The 20,435-nt window shown below is 35.5% G+C and overlaps 1 protein-coding gene and 1 non-coding gene across 2 annotated transcripts; both read right to left on the bottom strand.

The window, feature by feature from the left end:
• Positions 1–4,094: 4,094 nt before the first annotated feature.
• LOC148576251 (small nucleolar RNA R71) lies at positions 4,095–4,202 on the bottom strand. Its single transcript, XR_015904065.1, has one exon. It is a non-coding gene; the product is annotated as a small nucleolar RNA R71 (small nucleolar RNA).
• A 14,471-nt stretch (positions 4,203–18,673) lies between these two features.
• On the bottom strand, positions 18,674–20,099 carry LOC107617673 (uncharacterized). Its single transcript, XM_016319495.3, has 4 exons — positions 19,989–20,099; positions 19,835–19,909; positions 18,885–19,010; positions 18,674–18,799 (listed from the first exon to the last, which is right to left on the bottom strand). The coding sequence occupies exons 1-4, from the start codon at positions 20,097–20,099 to the stop codon at positions 18,674–18,676; spliced, it is 438 nt and encodes a 145-aa protein (XP_016174981.1).
• Between the last annotated feature and the right edge of the window lie 336 nt (positions 20,100–20,435).

Raw genomic sequence — 20,435 nt, 5'->3', positions numbered from 1 at the left:
CTTTGGTTAGCTTAAGATAGAGATTGTATATCAATTAAGTGTGAGGAACCGTGGAAACTTGGGTTGATAAGAAAGTGTTGAATTTTATTGACAAGATATTGAGAATTTGGGTACCTACTCATGTAAGATCAGAAAAATTAAAAAAAAAAAAAAAAACACATGTGCATTGATATGTTATGTTTACTTTTACCTTTAGAAAAAACCAAAAATATTCAAATAAATAATAAATTAAATAAGGGGACAAAATTATCCCAATACTAAGTTTAATAAAAGATCAATGCATATGTGATAAATTAAGAAAATTTTGGTACATGAGAATTGATGAGCGGATAATTTATACGCTTTTTGGCATTGTTTTTACATAGTTTTTAGCATGATTTAGTTAGTTTTTAGTATATTTTTATAAGTTTTTAATTAAAATTCACATCTCTGGACTTTACTATGAGTTTGTGTGTTTTTCTGTGATTTTAGGTATTTTCTGGCTGAAATTGAGGGACTTGAGCAAAAATCAGATTCAGAGATTGAAGAAGGACTGCAGATGCTGTTGGATTCTGACCTTCCTGCACTCAAAGTCGATTTTCTGGAGCTACAGAACTCCAAATGGCGCGCCCTTAATTGATTTGGAAAGTAGACATTCAAGGCTTTCCAGAAATATATAATAGTCCATACTTTGCTTAAGGATAGACTACGTAAACTGGCGTTGAATGCCAGTTCCATGCTGCATTCTAGAGTCAAACGCCAGAAACAGGCTGCAAAGTGGAGTTAAACGCTAGAAACAGGTTACAAACTGGCGTTCAACTCCAAGAAAGATCTCTACACATGTAAAGCTCAATGCTCAGCCCAAGCACACACCAAGTGGGCCCCGGAAGTGGATTTCTGCATCATTTACTCATTTCTGCAAACCCTAGTAACTAGTTTAGTATAAATAAGACTTTTTACTATCTTTGTAAGGGATCTCTGATTAGTTTTATGCTATCTTAGACTTTCATGGGGGCTGGCCATTTGGCCATGCCTGGACCATTATCACTTATGTATTTTCAACGGTAGAGTTTCTACACTCCATAGAATAAGGTGTGGAGCTCTGCTGTTCCTCATGAATTAATACAAAGTACTACTGTTTTTCTATTCAATTCAAGCTTATTCCTTCTCTAAGATATCCATTCGCACCCAAGAACATGATGAATGTGATGATTATGTGACGCTCATCATCATTGTCACTTATGAACACGTGCCTGACAAACACTTCCGTTCTACATGCAAACAAGCTAGAATGAGTATCTCTTGGATATCTAATACAGAGGACCGAGTCCGAGATATTAGAATCTTTGTGGTATAAGTTAGAACCCATGGATGGCCATTCCTGAGATCCAGAAAGTCTAAACCTTGTCTGTGGTATTCCGAGTAGGATCTGGGAAGGGATGGCTGTGACGAGCTTCAAACTCGCGAGTGCTGGGCGTAGTGATAGACGCAAAAGGATAGTAAATCCTATTCCAGTATGATCGAGAACCGCCAGATGATTAGCCATGCAGTGACAGCGCATTGGACCATTTTCACAGAGAGGATGGGGTGTAGCCATTGACAACGGTGATGCCCTACATAAAGCTTGCCATGGAAAGGAGTAGGAATGGTTGGATGAAGACAGCAATAAAGCAGAGGTTCAGAGGAACGAAAGCATCTCTATACGCTTATCTGAAATTCTCACCAATGAATTACATAAGTATCTCTATCCTAGTTTATGTTTTATTTATCTTTTAATTATTAAAACTCTATAACCATTTGAATCCGCCTGACTGAGATTTACAAGGTGACCATAGCTTGCTTCAAGCCGACAATCTCCGTGGGATCGACCCTTACTCACGTAAGGTTTATTACTTGGACGACCCAGTACACTTGTTGGTTAGTTGTGCGAAGTTGTAACAAAGAACTAAGATTATGAACGTGTGTATAAAGTTTTCAGCGCCGTTACCAAGGAATGGAACCGTCACGATTTCTGCGCACCAAGTTTTTGGTGCCATTGCCGGGGATTGTTCGAGTTTGGACAACTGACGGTTCATCTTGTTGCTCAGACTAGGTAATTTTATTTTAATTTTAAGCTTTTTGTTTCTTATTTTCAAAAAATACAAAAAAAATTTCTTCTTTTTCGTTTTCCCAAAATAATTTTCGAAAAAAAATTTATAAAATCATAAAATCTAAAATATTTTTGTGTTTCTTGTTTGAGTCTAATGTCAAATTTTAAGCTTTTTGTCAATTGTATTTTTTTTAATTTTCTAAAAAATTTTATTTTCAAAAATTTCATGCATTGCATTCTTCATGATCTTCAAGTTGTTCTTGGCCAGTCTTCTTGTTTGATCTTCATATTTACTTGTTTTGTGTCTTTTCTTGTTTTTCATATGCATTCTTGAAACATTAATGTCTAAAGAATAAAAAATTTTAAGTTTGGTATCTTACATTTTTTCTTTTCTTGAAAATTTTTCAAAAATAAGTTCTTGATGTTCATCTTGACATTCAAAGTGTTCTTGGTGTTCATCTTTACATTCATAGTGTTCTTGCATGCATCACATGTTTTGATCCAAAATTTTCATGCATTGAGTCTTTTTTATGTTTTTCTCTTTCATCATTAAAAATTCAAAAAATTAAAAAAATATCTTTCCCTTATTCTATCATAAAATTTCGAAAATTTGGGTTGACTTTTTCAAAAAATTTTCAAAATTAGTTGTTTCTTATGAGTCAAATCAAATTTTCAATTTAAAAATTCTATCTTTTTCAAATCTTTTTCAAAAATCAAATCTTTTTCATTTTTCTTTCATAATTTTCGAAAATTCCAAAATGATTTTCAAAAATCCTTTTCTTATTTTGTTTCATAATTTCAAAATCTTTACTAACAATTAATGTGATTGATTCAAAAATATTAAGTTTGTTACTTGCCTAGTAAGAAAAGTTCAATCTTTAAACTCTAGAATCATATCTTTTTAGTTTCTTGTTAGTCAAGTAATCAACTTTAATTTTCAAAATCAAATCTTTTTAAATTTCTTTTTCAAATCTTTTTTTTTCAAAATAAGTTTCAATCACATCTTTTTCAAAATCAATTTCAAAATATTTTCTAACTTCTTATCTTTTCAAAATTAATTTTCAAATCTCTTTCAATCAATCTTATCTTTTTGTTTCAATCATATCTTTTTCAAAACTACCTAACTAATTCTCTCTCTAATTTTCGAAAATCCCTTCCCTCTTTTTCAAAATTCCTTTTTTCTATTTAACTAATTATTTTAATTTTTAATTTAATTTGATTTCAATTTTAATTTTCAAAATTTAACTTTAAATTTTAATTTTAATTTAATTAATTTTCGAAATTCCCTCTCTCTCATCTCCTTCTAATTATTTATTTATTTATTTATTTATTTATTTACTAACACTTCTCTTCATCTCAAAATTCGAACCCTCTCTTCCTCTTGGTGTTCGAATTTCTCTTCTTCTATTATTATCTTCTTCTACTCACATAAAGAAATCTCTATATTGTGACATAGAGGATTCCATATTTTCTTTTGTGTTCTCTTCTTTTTCATATGAGCAGGAACAAGGATAAGAACATTCTTGTTAAAACTGATCCTGAACCTGAAAGGACTCTGAAGAGGAAGCTAAGGGAAGGCAAACCACAACTCTCTGGAGAAAATCTGACAGAAATTTTTGAAAAAGAAGAAAACATGGCCGAAAATAACAACAATGCAAGGAAGATGCTTGGTGACTTTACTGCACCTAATTCCGATTTACATGGAAGGAGCATCTCAATTCCTGCCATTGGAGCAAACAACTTTGAGCTTAAACCTCAATTAGTTTCTCTGATGCAACAGAACTGCAAGTTTCATGGACTTCCATCTGAAGATCCTTTTCAGTTCTTAACTGAATTCTTGCAGATCTGTGATACTGTTAAGACCAATGGGGTTGATCCCGAGGTCTACAGGCTTATGCTTTTCCCATTTGCTGTAAGAGACAAAGCTAGAATTTGGTTGGACTCTCAACCTAAAGACAGCCTGAACTCTTGGGATAAACTGGTCACGGCTTTCTTAGCTAAGTTCTTTCCTCCTCAAAAGCTTAGCAAGCTTAGAGTGGATATTCAAACCTTCAGACAAAAGGAAGGTGAATCCCTCTATGAAGCTTGGGAGAGATACAAGGAACTGACCAAAAGGTGTCCTTCTGACATGCTTTCAGAATGGACCATCCTGGATATCTTCTATGATGGTCTGTCTGAACTATCTAAGATGTCATTGGACCATTCTGCAGGTGGATCCATTCACCTAAAGAAAACGCCTGCAGAAGCTCAAGAACTCATTGAAATGGTTGTAAATAACCAATTCATGTACACTTCTGAAAGGAATCCTGTGAATAATGGGACGCCTATGAGGAAGGGAGTTCTTGAAATTGATACTCTGAATGTCATATTGGCTCAGAATAAAATATTGACTCAGCAAGTCAATATAATCTCTCAGAGTCTGAATGGATTGAAGGAATCATCCAACAGTACTAAAGAGGCATCTTCTGAAGAAGAAGCTTATGATCCTGAGAACCCTGCAATAGCAGAGGTGAATTACATGGGTGAACCCTATGGAAACACCTATAATCCCTCATGGAGGAATCATCCAAATTTCTCATGGAAGGATCAACAAAAGCCTCAACAAGGCTTTAACAATGGTGGAAGAAACAGGTTTAGCAATAGCAAGCCTTTTCCATCATCCACTCAGCAATAGACAGAGAATTCTGAGCAAGATCCATCTAACTTAGCAAACATAGTCTCTGATCTATCTAAGGCCACTTTAAGTTTCATGAATGAAACAAGGTCCTCCATTAGAAATTTAGAGGCACAAGTGGGCTAGCTGAGTAAAAGGGTCACTGAAACTCCTCCAAGTACTCTCCCAAGCAATATAGAAGAGAACCCAAAAAGAGAGTGCAAGGCCATTGATTTAAGCATCATGGCCGAACCTACAAGGGAGGAGGAGGACATGAATCCCAGTGAGAAAGACCTCCTGGGACGTCCATTGATCAACAAGGAGTTTCCCTCTGAGGAACCAAAGGAATCTGAGGCTCATCTAAAGACCATAGAAATTTCAATGAACCTCCTTATGCCATTCATGAGCTCTGATGAGTATTCTTCTTCTGAAGAGAATGAAGATGTCACTGAAGAGCAAGTTTCCAAGTACCTTGGTGCAATCATGAAGCTGAATGCCAAGTTATTTGGTAATGAGACTTGGAAAGATGAACCTCCCTTGCTCATCAATGAACTGAGTGATCTGGATCAACTGACATTGCCTCAGAAGAAACAGGATCCTGGAAAGTTCTTAATACCTTGTACCATAGGCACCATGGTCTTTGAGAAGGCTCTATGTGACCTTGGATCAGGGATAAACCTCATGCCACTCTCTGTAATGGAGAAACTGAGAATCTTTGAGGTATAGGCTGCCAAATTCTCATTAGAGATGGCAGACAAATCCATGAAACAGGCTTATGGACTTGTAGAGAACGTGCTAGAAAAGGTTGAAGGCCTTTACATCCCTGCTGACTTCATAATCCTAGACACTGGGAAGGATGAGGATGAATCCATCATCCTTGGAAGACCCTTCCTAGCCACAGCAAGAGCTGTGATTGATGTGGATAGAGGAGAATTAATCCTTCAACTGAATGAGGACAACCTTGTATTTAAAACTCAAGGATCTCTTTCTGTAACCATGGAGAGGAAGCATGAAAAGCTTCTCTCACTGTAGAGTCAACCAAAGCCCCCACAGTCAAACTCTAAGTTTGGTGTTGGGAGGCCACAACCAAACTCTAAGTTTGGTGTTGAACTCCCATATCCAAACTCTAAGTTTTGTATTGGGAAATCTCAACAATGCTCTGAACATCTGTGAGGCTCCATGAGAGCTCACTGTCAAGCTATTGACATTAAAGAAGCACTTGTTGGGAGGCAACCCAACGTTATTTAATCAATTTTATTTTATTTTCTCTTTATTATTTCATGTTTTATTAGGTTGATGATCATGTGGAGTCACAAAAACTACTGAAAAATCAAAAACAGAATGAAAAACAGCATTGAAAACAGCACACCCTGGAGAAAGAGCTTACTGGCGTTTAAACGCCAGTAAGGAGCATCTGGCTGGCATTTAACGCCAGAACAGAGCATGAAACTGGCGTTAAACGCCAGAAACAAGCAACAGTCTGGCATTTAAATGCCAGGATTGCACCCAGAGGAAAGCTGGCGTTAAACGCCAGAAACAAGCTCCATTTGGGCGTTTAACGCAAGAAACAAGCATGGAGCTGGCGTTTAACGCCAGAAACAAGCATGGAAGTGGCGTTAAACGCCAGAATTGCACAATGAGGGCGTTTTACACGCCTAATTGAGGCAGGGATATTAAGTCCTTGGCCCCACTTGATTTGTGGGCCCCACAGGATCCCCTCAGGATCTGTGGACCCTACAGGATCCCCACCTAACCCTATTCTCTCCTCTTCACACCTTTTCATAACTCTCTTCCCCAAATGCCCTTCACCAATCACTCTTTTCCATCACCCCCTCACCACTCACATCCTTCTTCTCTTCCCCAAAAACCCCACCTACCTTCAAATTCAAAATATTTTCCCTCCCAAACCCAACCCTAAATGGCCGAACCCTAAACCCCTCTCCACCTCTATATAAACCCCTCATTCCTTCTTCTATTTCACACCACACAACCCTCTCTTCTTCCACTTGGCCGACACCTACTCTCTCTCCCTCTCCTCCATTTCTCTTCTTCTTCTACTTCTTTCTTTCTTCTTTTGCTCGGGGAGGAGCAAACATTTTAAGTTTGGTGTGGTAAAAGCATAGCTTTTTGTTTTTCCATAACCATTTATGGCACCTAAGGCCAGAGAAACCTCTAGAAAGAGGAAAGGGAAGGCAATTGCTTCCACCTCTGAGTCATGGGAGATGGAGAGATTCATCTCAAAGGTCTATCAAAACCACTTCTATGAAGTTGTGGCCAAAAAGAAAGTGATCCCTGGGGTTCCTTTCAAGCTCAAAAGGAATGAGTATCCGGAGATCCGACTTGAAATCCAAAGAAGAGGTTGGGAAGTTCTCACCAACCCCATTCAACAAGTTGGGATCCTAATAGTTCAAGAGTTCTATGCAAACGCATGGATCACAAGGAACCATGATCAAAGTGTGAACCCAAATCCAAAGCATTGGCTTACCATGGTTCGGGGGAAATACTTAGATTTCAGTTCGGAAAATGTAAGGCTGGCGTTCAACTTGCCAATGATGGAAGAGAATGCACGCCCCTACACAAGAAGGTTCAACTTTGATCAAAGGTTGGACCAAGTCCTCATAGACACATGTGAGGAAGGAGCTCAATGGAAGATTGACTCAAGAGGCAAGCCGGTTCAATTAAGAAGGCATGACCTCAAACCAGTGGCTAAGGGATGGCTAGAGTTCATTCAACGCTCAATCATTCCTACTAGTAACCGGTCTGAAGTTACTATAGACCGGGCCATCATGATCCATAGTATCATGATTGGAGAAGAGGTGGAAGTTCATGAGATTATACCTCAAGAACTCTACAAGGTGGCTGACAAGTTCTCTACTTGGGCAAGGTTAGCCTTTCCTCACCTCATATGCCACCTCTGCAATTCGGCTGGAATTGACATAGAGGGAGATATCCTCATTGAAGAAGATAAGCCCATCACTAAGAAAAGGATGGAGCAAACAAGAGATCATGGACCTCAAAATGAGCATGAGGAAATTCCTCACCATGAAATCCCTGAGATGCCTCAGGGGATGCACTTTCCTCCACAAAAATTTTGGGAACAAATCAACACTTCCCGAGGAGAATTAAGTTCCAACATGGGACAACTAAGGGTGGAGCACCAAGAGCATTCCATCATCCTCCATGAAATTAGAGAAGATCAAAGAGCTATGAGGGAGGAGCAAGAAAGACAAGGAAGAGACATAGAGGAGCTCAAGAGCACCATTGGTTCTTCAAGAAGAGGAAGATGCCACCCTCACTAAGGTGGACTCATTCCTTAATCTCCTTGTTTATTTATTTTCCTATTTTTTTATTTTTGAGCTTTATGTTTTATTTATGTTTGTGTCTTTACTATATGATCACTAGTGTCTAAGTGTCTATGCCTTAAAGCTATGAATATGAATCCACCACCTCTCTTGAATGAAAAATGTTTTAATTACAAAAGAACAAGAAGTACATGGTTTCGAATTCATCCTTAAAGCTGGTTAAATTATTTTGATGTGGTGGCAATACTTTTTATTTTCTGAATGTATTCTTGAACAGTGCATATGTCTTTTGAAGTTGATGTTTACTGAATGTTAAATATGTTGGCTCTTGAAGAATAAGGAAAAAGGAGAAATGTTATTTGATAATCTGAAAAATCATAAAAATGATTCTTGAAGCAAGAAAAAGCAGTGAATACAAAAGCTTGCAGAGAAAAAATGCGAAAAAAAAAAGAAAAAAAGAAAAAGAAAAAGCAAGCAGAAAAAGCCAAAAGCTCTTTAAACCAAAAGGCAAGAGCAAAAAGCCAATAGCCCTTAAAACTAAAAGGCAAGGGTAATAAAAAGGATCCAAGGCTTTGAGCATCAGTGGATAGGAGGGCCTAAAGGAATAAAATCCTGGCCTAAGCGGCTAAACCAAGCTGCCCCTAACCATGTGCTTGTGGCGTGAAGGTGTCAAGTGAAAACTTGAGACTGAGCGGTTGAAGTCAAGGTCCAAAGCAAAAAGAAGAGTGTGCTTAAGAACCTTGGACACCTCTAATTGGGGACTTTAGCAAAGCTGAGTCACAATCTAAAAAGGTTCACCCAGTTATGTGTCTGTGGCATTTATGTATCCGGTGGTAATACTGGAAAACAAAGTGCTTAGGGCCACGGCCAAGACTCATAAAATAGCTGTGTTCAAAAATCAACATACTGAACTAGGAGAATCAATAACACTATCTGAACTCTGAGTTCCTATAGATACCAATCATTCTGAACTTCAATGGATAAAGTGAGATGCCAAAACTATTCAAGATGCAAAAAGCTACAAGTCCCGCTCATCTGATTGGAGCTAAGTTTCATTGATATTTTGGAATTTATAGTATATTCTCTTCTTTTCATCCTATTTTTTGATTTTCAGTTGCTTGCGGACAAGCAACAATTTAAGTTTGGTGTTGTGATGAGCGGATAATTTATACGCTTTTTGGCATTGTTTTTACATAGTTTTTAGCATGATTTAGTTAGTTTTTAGTATATTTTTATTAGTTTTTAATTAAAATTCACATTTCTGGACTTTACTATGAGTTTGTGTATTTTTCTGTGATTTCAGATATTTTCTGGCTGAAATTGAGGGACTTGAGCAAAAATCAGATTCAGAGGTTGAAGAAGGACTGCAGATGCTGTTGGATTCTGACCTCCCTGCACTAAAAGTGGATTTTCTGGAGCTACAGAACTCCAAATGGCACGCTCTCAAATGCGTTGGAAAGTAGACATCTAGGGCTTTCCAGCAATATATAATAGTCTATACTTTGATTAAGAATAGACGACGTAAACTGGCGTTGAACGCTAGTTCCATGCTGCATTCTGGAGTCAAACGCCAGAAACAGGTTGCAAAGTGGAGTTAAACGCCAGAAACAGGTTACAAACTGGCATTACACTCCAAGAAAGACCTCTACACGTGTAAATCTCAATGCTCAGCCCAAGCACATACCAAGTGGGCTCCGGAAGTGGATTTCTGCATCATTTACTCATTTCTGCAAACCCTAGTAACTAGTTTAGTATAAATAAGACTTTTTACTATCGTTGTAAGGGATCTCTGATTAGTTTTATGCTATCTTAGACTTTCATGGGGGCTGGCCATTCGGCCATGCCTGGACCATTATCACTTATGTATTTTCAACGGTAGAGTTTCTACACTCCATAGATTAAGGTGTGGAGCTCTGCTGTTCCTCATGAATTAATACAAAGTACTACTGTTTTTCTATTCAATTCAAGCTTATTCCTTCTCTAAGATATCCATTCGCACCCAAGAACATGATGAATGTGATGATTATGTGACGCTCATCATCATTCTCACTTATGAACGCGTGCCTGACAAACACTTCCGTTCTACATGCAAACAAGCTAGAATGAGTATCTCTTGGATATCTAATACAGAGGATCGAGTCCGAGATATTAGAATCTTCGTGGTATAAGTTAGAACCCATGGATGGCTATTCCTGAGATCCAGAAAGTCTAAACCTTGTCTATGGTATTCTGAGTAGGATCTAGGAAGGGATGGCTATGACGAGCTTCAAACTCGCGAGTGCTGGGCATAGTGATAGACGCAAAAGGATAGTAAATCCTATTCCAGTATGATCGAGAACTGCCAGATGATTAGCCATGCAGTGACAGCGCATTAGACCATTTTCACAGAGAGGATGGGATGTAGCCATTGACAATGGTGATGCCCTACATAAAGCTTGCCATGGAAAGGAGTAGGAATGGTTGGATGAAGACAGCAGGAAAGCAGAGGTTCAGAGGAACGAAAGCATCTCTATACGCTTATCTGAAATTCTCACAAATGAATTACATAAGTATCTCTATCCTAGTTTATGTTTTATTTATCTTTTAATTATTAAAACTCTATAACCATTTGAATCCGCCTGACTGAGATTTACAAGGTGACTATAGCTTGCTTCAAGCCAACAATCTCCGTGGGATCGACCCTTACTCACGTAAGGTTTATTACTTGGATGACCCAGTGCACTTGCTGGTTAGTTGTGCGAAGTTATGACAAAGAACTAAGATTATGAACGTGCGTATAAAGTTTTCAGCGCCGTTACCAAGGAATGGAACCGTCACGATTTCTGCGCACCAAGTATGTGATACAAAAGTGGGAATTATGGGTAGCTAGGCATGATTTTGGAATTACACAGAGTGTGTGTGTATGTTAGGTAAAAGCTTAGGTTAGTCAAAGATTCATATTTTAGCTCACTTGGCCATACATATATCTTCACCCTTACCTTAGCCCCATTACAACCTTGAAAAGACCTCATGATGTTTGCATTGGTATACTAAATTTTTGTTGATTGGTTAGATGAAGAACAAAGTCTAGAAAGCATGACTAGAGAAGAGTAGAGTGATTAGCCCTAGACACTTGAGAGATTAGAGTGCATATACACTACCAGTGAGGGTTCAATGCTTGATTCTATGTTCCCTGCTTTCATGAGCTACATTCTTACAAGTTTACTTGTCTTTTATTGTATAATTTGAATTAGTGAAATCTGAATCATGTTTGTCTTGGACAGCTTATTCACTTTTAACCAAGTAGACAGAATCATCTTAGCATGTAGTTGCATTCACATTCATAGGTTGCATTTCATGAGTCTTACTTTCCCTCATTCATTCTTTATATCTCCTTGAACTTAGCATGAGGACATGCTAATGTTTAAGTGTGGGGAGATTGATAAACTACTATTTTATGGTTTATCTTGTACTCAATTGAGTGGTTTTATCAAGTCTTTGCACACTTATTCATACAATTGCATGACTTTACAATTCCTTTCCAATTTTGCTCTATAATTGAAAATTTGCTTCCTAAGCCTTTAAATTATGTATTTTTAATTCCCTTTAAACCATTCAATGCCGTGATCTGTGTGTTAAGTGTTTTCGGGCTTCATAGGGCAGGAATGGCTTAGAGGATGGAGAGGAAGCTTGCAAAAATGGAAGGAGCACAAGAAATAAAGGAGATGACTAGCGAGGAGCGACGCGCACACATAGCTCATGTGCGCGCGTGAATCGGAGTTCGCACGGCGACGCCGCGTGCCTAACGCATACGCGTGAGACGCGAAGTTGACCAGCGACGCGTACGCGTGCGTGACTGACGCGCGCGTGGCATGCGCTACCTGCAGAAATCGCAGAAAACGCTGGGGTGATTTTGGGCTGAGTATGGACCCAGTTTTCGGCCCAGAAATACAGATTAGAGTCAGGGGACAAGCAGATACTCGACACACATTCTCATTCGCATAGTTTTAGATTTTAGATTAGAATCTTAGAGAGAAAAATACACACTTCCTCTAGGTTTTCTACACATTCATAGTTTTTATGCTTTTTATGCTTTTGCTTTGGATACTGAGAAGAGACACTACCTCCGTTGAAGTTTCCATTATTCTAGTTTGTTTTCTTATTCCTTTACTCTTTTGATTACTTATTAACCCTGTTCAGATAAGGATGTTGCATTTTGGAATTTATTAATGCAAAAAAGTATTTTTACCTTTAATTAATTTTCAGTTCCTATTTTATTTAATTTATCATGTCATCTTCTTATATTTCTGTGAACGTTGTATTCATGTCAATGGAGTAGACTCCCAACTTGACTTGGGGGTTGATTAAAAGGAGACCATTGAGTTGGAATACTCAAGTGATTAGTTCAATTGGAAGTTGTTGGCTAACTCTCTATTTACTAATGCTAATCCTTCTCAATGAAGAGGGTTAGGACTTGCGAATAAGAGTTAGCTCAATCACTTGACTTTCCTTTATTTAGTAAGGGTTAACTAAGTAAAAATAACAACCTCTTGATACTACACTTAGGAAAATCCAACAAGGATAGAACTTCCAATTAATCATTCCCCCGGTCAAGGCTTTTTATTCTGAATACATAATCTCTTTTAATTTACATTGCTTTAATTCTCAATCATTTATTTTCCTGTTCTCTAACTCTTAAATTTTCTCGAAAAACTTCTGATTAATAAAATAGCATCCTTTTTTCAACTCGTTGGGAGACGACCTAGGATTTCTACTCCCAGTATTTTTATTCTAAATCTGTGACAACCCTTCTAAATTGATAAGCGGATTTTCGTTGATTAGGAACTATACTCGCAACGTTAATTCTACCCCCACACATCAGAGGTCACCCTATAGTAATCGATGGGGACACCCCAGCTGGGATAATGGAAGCCCTAGTGCCCTCAGCTCTCCGACAAACCATACCTAAAAACAAAAATGGTCACCACCGTCAGCCCACTTCCCGGAGCAAGATAACCATGCAAAATTCTAACACACTTAAATGGCAGAGGCAGCCCCCTCCCCCTTTCCTCTACCGATTCCCACAAAACACAAAACCACGGCACCCCTAGTTTCCTAACTACCACTACTCAGAAAGCACAAAGTATAAAGCATAATGCAAAAGCAAATAAGATAAAATAGAAGCAAAAAAATTAACACGAACCTGATTTTGGAGAAAACAAACAAGAGAAGAATGCAGAAGCTAAACATAGCACCAACAAATGCAGCCAAAAGCAACTCGAGGAAAGGGATATAAAAAAACACTCAAGAAAAATGGAAGAGGAATGGGCAATCACAGGCAAAGAACTTTCAGAGAAAAGAGAAATGAGCAGTTTCAATAACAAGGCAAGAAGAAATAAAAGCCCGAAAACCCCAAACATTTTCGAATAATTAAAAAGCGAAGGGTAAAATTGGCAAGGAAAAATCAAAACTTCCCAGCATTAAAGCATCATTTATGATGCCTAGGTAATCGTAACTGATAAAATCCTTCTTCGAGAAAAGCAACGGACGAGTAACAGAACGACCAAGCATTATTCCCCGAACTTCCAACTTCAACTAGGAAGCTCGGATGTTGCCCTCCCTTGCCAGGCTCACAGTCGCACGGCGAAGATCAAAAGCTCCTTTAGTGAGGAGACGGAGCACACTCACTCTCTCGCTCTCGGGGCTACTGATCCGGACCCAATCCTCGAGTCCCTCGTCGGAGCAGTCTCCAAACCTGATTACCCAGGTCTAGGCTTCCCTCATGGCCCAAATCGGCCTGATAATCCCAAATCCCTAACCAACATTCAAAATCGAATATCTCCCTTATCTTAGCCAACAAGATAAGATAAGATAACTATCCTAGACTATATAAAAGGGTTCAAGGACTCCCTCAGGTACGACATATTCTTAACCTTCATCTATACCTCTTAAATTCATTCTGACTTGAACATCTACCACCCCCCGCCACTCCAGAAGTCTAGTCCCGTCATCACCTTGACCTGCGAATTCCCGATCCATCTTGTAACCCATACTAGCGACTTCATGTACACTAGATATCACAATTAAAGGCAAATTCTGCATCCTCTCGTGTTGAGTTATGCTTGGCCAATTGATAAGAAATTTCACCAACGTAACATGCAATGAAATCTTTTAGTTTAATTCAATTTTTCGTCCTTAATTTTACTGTTAATTCTTGATAGAAGAAGAAAAACTACTTTTAGTTTTTTTTTTTTTTTCAGTACATATGTTTCAATTATTTCAGGATTTTATATTAAAATGAATAAAAAACATAAACACATTTTTGCTGAAATATATAAACTTTTTTCTAGAAAAACCATAAACATAACATATTATTTTTTAGGTAAAAGTTCAAGTGCAGTCAATTTCACGTAAAATTGATAGTTGAGAGCCATTAAATAACTTAACTAATTTGACTAAATTTTTATCTAATAACTCTCAGTTATCAACTTCATGTGAAGTTTACTGCAGCTGAATTTTTACTTATTTTTTAATATATAATATTTCAATTGTAGTAATAGTTATATGATTGATAGTGTAGCTACTAGCTAGTTGATGATGATCTCCTTAATGTTGGTCCCAATTCAAGGTGCATCACCCTTAAACCTTTATTAGCGAGCGTCGGTGACATTCGCATACATCAGGATATATTGCCCGCATGCCCTATGCACATGTAATGTAAGGCTAAAAAAATTAAAACAATTCAATTATAATGAAATGGCAACAGTTTAGAATATCACTAAGGATACGGGATTTAGCGACAATTTTTAGGGTTTTGTGGCAGTTTTAAATCACCACAAAACGAATTATCAGCAGTTTAGAAACCACCGTCTTTTATTATCAGCGGTTTCGCTAATTATTCATTGTCTACCGCCTCATATATATATATATATATATACTCAGACGACATAATGTATAGTAACAAAAGATTTTAAAATGTTTTAAAAATATGGTATTTTAGTAATTTTAATCATTAATAAATATTATAAAATATGTATGTAATTAGATTAATGATTAAAATTATTAAAATATTTATATTTTTGGAACACTTGAAATATATATATATATATATATATATATATATATATATATATATATATATATATATATATATATATATATATATTATTTTTGTTTTAGAAAAAAAAAAGTGATTCCTTAAATTCTTCAAATATTGTGGGGTGTAAATTAGAAGCATGATGACATGTATGATACATGAGATTATTGAGACCTGATGATCATTATTCATAATCTTCATTAAAAAAAATGGAAAATGGATGAATTGGAATCCAACACGTAGATCAACAGAATTTCTGAATGCATGCATGGTCATTTTATTCTAAGAGAGATTAGAAATTTTTGCACTCCATTAATCCCTTAATAATAATAATAATAATAATAATAATAATAATAATAATACATAAATAAATAAAAATAAGTAAAAAGAAAAAGAAAATTCAGGTGATGAGAAATTAAACGTAGTGATGATGCATGATGTGATAGGCAAGAAGAGAAGTATTCTTATGAATTTGGTATCTATTCTTAATTTCTTATTACCATCCGTTGGATTGGGGGACCACAACTGAGTCCACTGGCCTTTGGGTATTCAATAAATTTTGTTCTTAACCAAACTCTGCTTTTTCTTCCATACTCCTTATGCTTTGTGATTTTGGTAGCTTGCTATATCGTTTGAGAACGCAACAGATCGAAAGTGATCCATAATTTTGGATTCTTTTCAGATTTAATCCTAATAATGCAAATAATATTTATTATGCAATAGAGAATTCTCTGTGAAATGTAATCATGTGTAATGGGGTCAATACTTTTCTTGTGTTGTGTTGTTGTGTGGTCCACTTGGCGTTTCCAAAAGATTTCTATACTATTCATTTAATTTTCTTGGGCCCGAATCTAAAATCTCCTTTTTTTCAATCTTATTCAAAAGTTGAATTTTTATTATTCTAGTTTGGTGGCACCCCAAATTCCCAGATTGGATAGGGAAACTCAACCAACTCTTTGTTTATGATGTTTAATTATTTATTATTAAGAGAAATTTTACAGCTCTCTTAATTATCTAGGTACTTTTTTTTTTCAGGCTCTCATTAACATAACTAATTATTAGGCCAGCCAAAATGTCAGAGTTAATGTTATTTGGTTAAAAAAAATGGTTGGGGACCATAGATTGGAAAATATAAGGAGTTAGAATTTGTTTGTTTTGCCTTTCGTTTGTATTCCTTAATTACTGTTGAAATTAAGGTTTTGAAAATTGAACACGTCATTTAACTATTCTTACTATTAATTTATTGATTTATTAATTTAATCGGTTCAACCGTAATTCAATCGAAATAATTATTTTATAATAAAATAATAAATAAAATATAAATAAAGATACTAAACCATAATTATAATCTAATAGGAAGATGAGAAGTATCATTGAAACTAAGAGAATTAAAAGCCAAACTATTTTTTACATATATGTTATTATCCCTAAGTGCTTTTTGATTGATACTGTCATTTAAAACTAAAAAAAAATTTATAAAAATTAATAATCAAACAAAAATTAAAGCAGCTATCATTTACCAACAACAAAAATTAGTTAACAATTTAATAAAAACACAATCACCCAATAATCACACTACAAAAAAATTGCGGAGTATCGTCGAAATTACCGACAGAATAATGAAAATAATCTGCCAGTAAATAGTTTACCAAGAATTTAACCAAATAGTTCCAGCATCATATTCATCAGAAATAAAAAAATTATAAACACTTCCATCAGTCTCAGAAAATAAGGGGGGAGAGGGTGAGGAAAGAGAGTGATTGTAATTCAAAATGAGAAGGGAGAGGATTTCTAGTTCATATTTATGGCAAGATTACTGTCGAATTTACCGGCAGATAAGATTTATCCGTCGGTAACGAATCAGCGAGTGACCAAAATGCAGGATTGCACCAATTAGGTTTACCATTGGAAAAATCCGATCCTAAATCCGACGGTAATGATCACGTCAATTTTTTTCTCTAATTATTATGAGTGAATTTACTGTCGAAAACCAGAATCCGCGAGTAAATGGTTTTTCCGACGATCTTATTACCAAATCTGACGGTAAATCAGTCGGTAAATCCACCGCTAACTTGCAATGCTAAATTTGACGGTATTCAGCGTTTTTCTTGTAGTGCAAAAAGACAAGAATAGGAAGAAGAATTATACCACACTGTATATAATTATATATTCTTTGTATATAAAAACAACAGCATAAAGAAGTTCATCTAAGCTAAATACAGACTTATCCAGAACCAAAAAAAAAGCCTTCAAATCAAGAGAATTTGTACCACAATGACTAACACAATGAATAATTAAAACAGGTTAACAATCAACACAAGAAAAATTAGCAAATTATTAACAAGTTCACAATAACAGTTAAAATAATAAACAGAGAATAACTAAACAACTAAAACAAAGATAGTAGAAAATTACACCAAATTAACAAATTATAGCAAATTATAAGATGATAACAACACTAATTAGAATTTAAAATAAAACAACACCAACAGAAACAATTAAAAGTTACACTGCAACAACACCAACAATTAAATCACAATAACTTACACAACAACAACAAATTTTTTTAAAGATTAACAAGGAATATCAAGAGATTTCAGGTTTTTAGCACAATTTTTTTAACTAAGATTAACAAGATTTTCAAAATAATTTTAATAGTACAAACTCAAAAGTCAAATAACTTGATTCACCATCAAGAAATAGAGTTAATTAACCAAGAACAAGCAAGAATGTGAATTGAATTAGTATCAATTTATCAAGTAGTAAGCTAGTAATAGAGTTAATCAACCAAGAACAAGCAAGAAGCAATGAGCAAAGCCAATCAACCACAACTAAAAAATTGCTTATCATAGACAGATTTGGTCTTTATTACAGACGGATTTTTAATTACCGACAGATTTTGTCCCTCTATAAAAGCCTCGTCGAAAATTATTTACCGACAGATTTTTTTGTCGGTAATTTACTGATAGATCTTTTCCGTTATCGATCGATTTTTTTCTCGATAATCGTCCCCTCTATTTCGCTAAAACGTCAGATTTTCTGTCGGTAATCATCCCTTCCATTTTGCTTAAAATGTCAGATTTTCTGTCAGATTCTCTATCGGTAACTAGAGTCAAACTTTTTGACAGATTTTCTGTCGGTAATTAGAGCCTAGAAAGGCATTCACAACTCTTAATACATATGGGTTTTTCGTCTGTAAATCTGTCAGTAAGGTAAAACATATATTTTTTTTAGAATTTTCCATTGTAAAATGAATAGTTTAGATTTTTTTTCTAAATTTACTCCATCAAACACACTGTGAATTGAAAAAAAAGCCAAAAATCACATAGACAAACATAATATTCATTACAACATATCTAATTAGCATTCAAAAATAAAAGGACTCATGATTAATTGACAAAATATGCTAATTTGAGTAAAGAATATATCACAAAAGAGTGTCAGAATCATACAAATTCTTCTTGTTGATCAAGATGCCATTTTCTGATGATGCACTATCATCATCATCATTATTCACTTCAAATGACTCAACCCAACATCAGAAATGGGTTCATTAGCAACTAAACCACAGTGACTCATAAAATTGTCAAAGGAAACCACTTTCTTGTGGCGAATCCCGATGGAATTCCAAGTACATCTAGAAGTGCAGCACCCCTATTTTTCACTATTGTAAGCTTCCTTTGAAATGAATTTCCCAACATCTACAAGGTAAGAAAAGGAAAGGACAATAGTCTGAATTTAAAAACCATTTGAAGTCATATTAGGTAATTGCATTGAGAAACTTACTACAGGTTTTCCAGAATCCCATTTAAAGAAGCGAATGAAGAACGATGGCTCACTTTCTTCATTGATAACATATATTGAAGCCACATGAGATAACTTCTCTAAGAGAAAGTCATGCTCAAGAAATTTCTGTTCAATTTAAAAGCATGAGTTAGCAAATCCACAATTGTATTTAGAAACTAGAACAGATATCAAATGTTAAAAGACAACGAAAATACATAAGTTGAAATTTAAGAGGTTTCTACTAATATAGGGATATCAAAAGAATCAGAGTGTATAGGATTTTCAAGCCCAAGCATTACCTAAAGATTGAAAAACAATTAGACAGGGTCAACCAGATATGAAGGCCACAAATACAATACAGAAAATCCCTTTGAAATAATACTTATATATATCAATTAGTATTTGAAGGGCCTGTAAGTCCATATTAGCAAACAAATGAACAGATACCCAAGCATCTTATTCTAAATAGACTAAGAAAATATGCATCCACTTTAGCTTTCTCTAAAACATGAAATCCATCCCCTCAGGAGCTAGTTGTGCTAGAAAGCGTACGCTACAAGAAAAAAAAGACTTTGAAGGAACATACCACTGAGAATAATTTTTCGATCTTTCAATAGCTCATGTAGACTATATCCACCTTTACTAGTTGTGATTTTCCAGGAATAACCCTGGAAAAGAGATCCAGGTTTTACAGATTGTATCTGATCACAGTATCAAATACAAGACAATGATACGAAGCATATTATTACAACATAGTAATTATATAATAATATTTATTTAGCATGAATAATCCATAATGATCCGTTTATTTTCCTTCAATTTGTGAGACACTTCATTATTTCACCAAACAACATTGACTGAGCTCCAAATACAAGTAGTCCATGAGTAGCAAGGCACAAAAGTATATCAATACAAGATTCAAACGAAACACACAAATGTATATCATATACCTTTAGAAATGAGAAAATTGCACAAAGAGCTTTTGAATATTCCCGAACCTCAAATGCAATAAACGCCTTGCGTTCCTATAAGTCAATAGTAACATAATATCTGAATGAATTTAATTTCAAAATGCAGAGTGTGATATATATTTATTTATTATACCTTCAAATCGGCACCAGTACAATAGACACCAGGAACTGAACTGGTGACGATGGCAACATTAGTGGAAGAATCTTGATTGATTAACTCTAATACATGTTTTAACCCTCTCATTAATTTGGTGTCTATGGCATTCTTAATTTTAGGCCTATCCAAAGTAACTTCGACAATCCCTGCCAAAAAAAGAATAAGTTAAATTACAGGTACACTATGATCAACAAACTTAGCCTTAACATAATAGCTTATATTACCAAATCTGAGTGTTGGGGTTTTTGAAGCTTGACGAACTCAGAAGCAGAAGGCTCCAAAATGAGAGGCATAGGCATGTACCTTTATCACAAAAAAAGAGACTTACTTTTATAATCAAATTATCACAATTGTGTGGAGATAACAATGAAAAGAAATTTTAAAGCACCAAACTTTAAATATATAAATGGCATTTATAAAAGA

The sequence above is a fragment of the Arachis ipaensis genome, chromosome B1 (genome assembly GCF_059453495.1).
Source record: "Arachis ipaensis isolate K30076 ecotype BB chromosome B1, ASM5945349v1, whole genome shotgun sequence".
Taxonomy (NCBI): Eukaryota; Viridiplantae; Streptophyta; class Magnoliopsida; order Fabales; family Fabaceae; genus Arachis; species Arachis ipaensis.
This window is presented reverse-complemented; position numbering and strand designations above follow the sequence as displayed.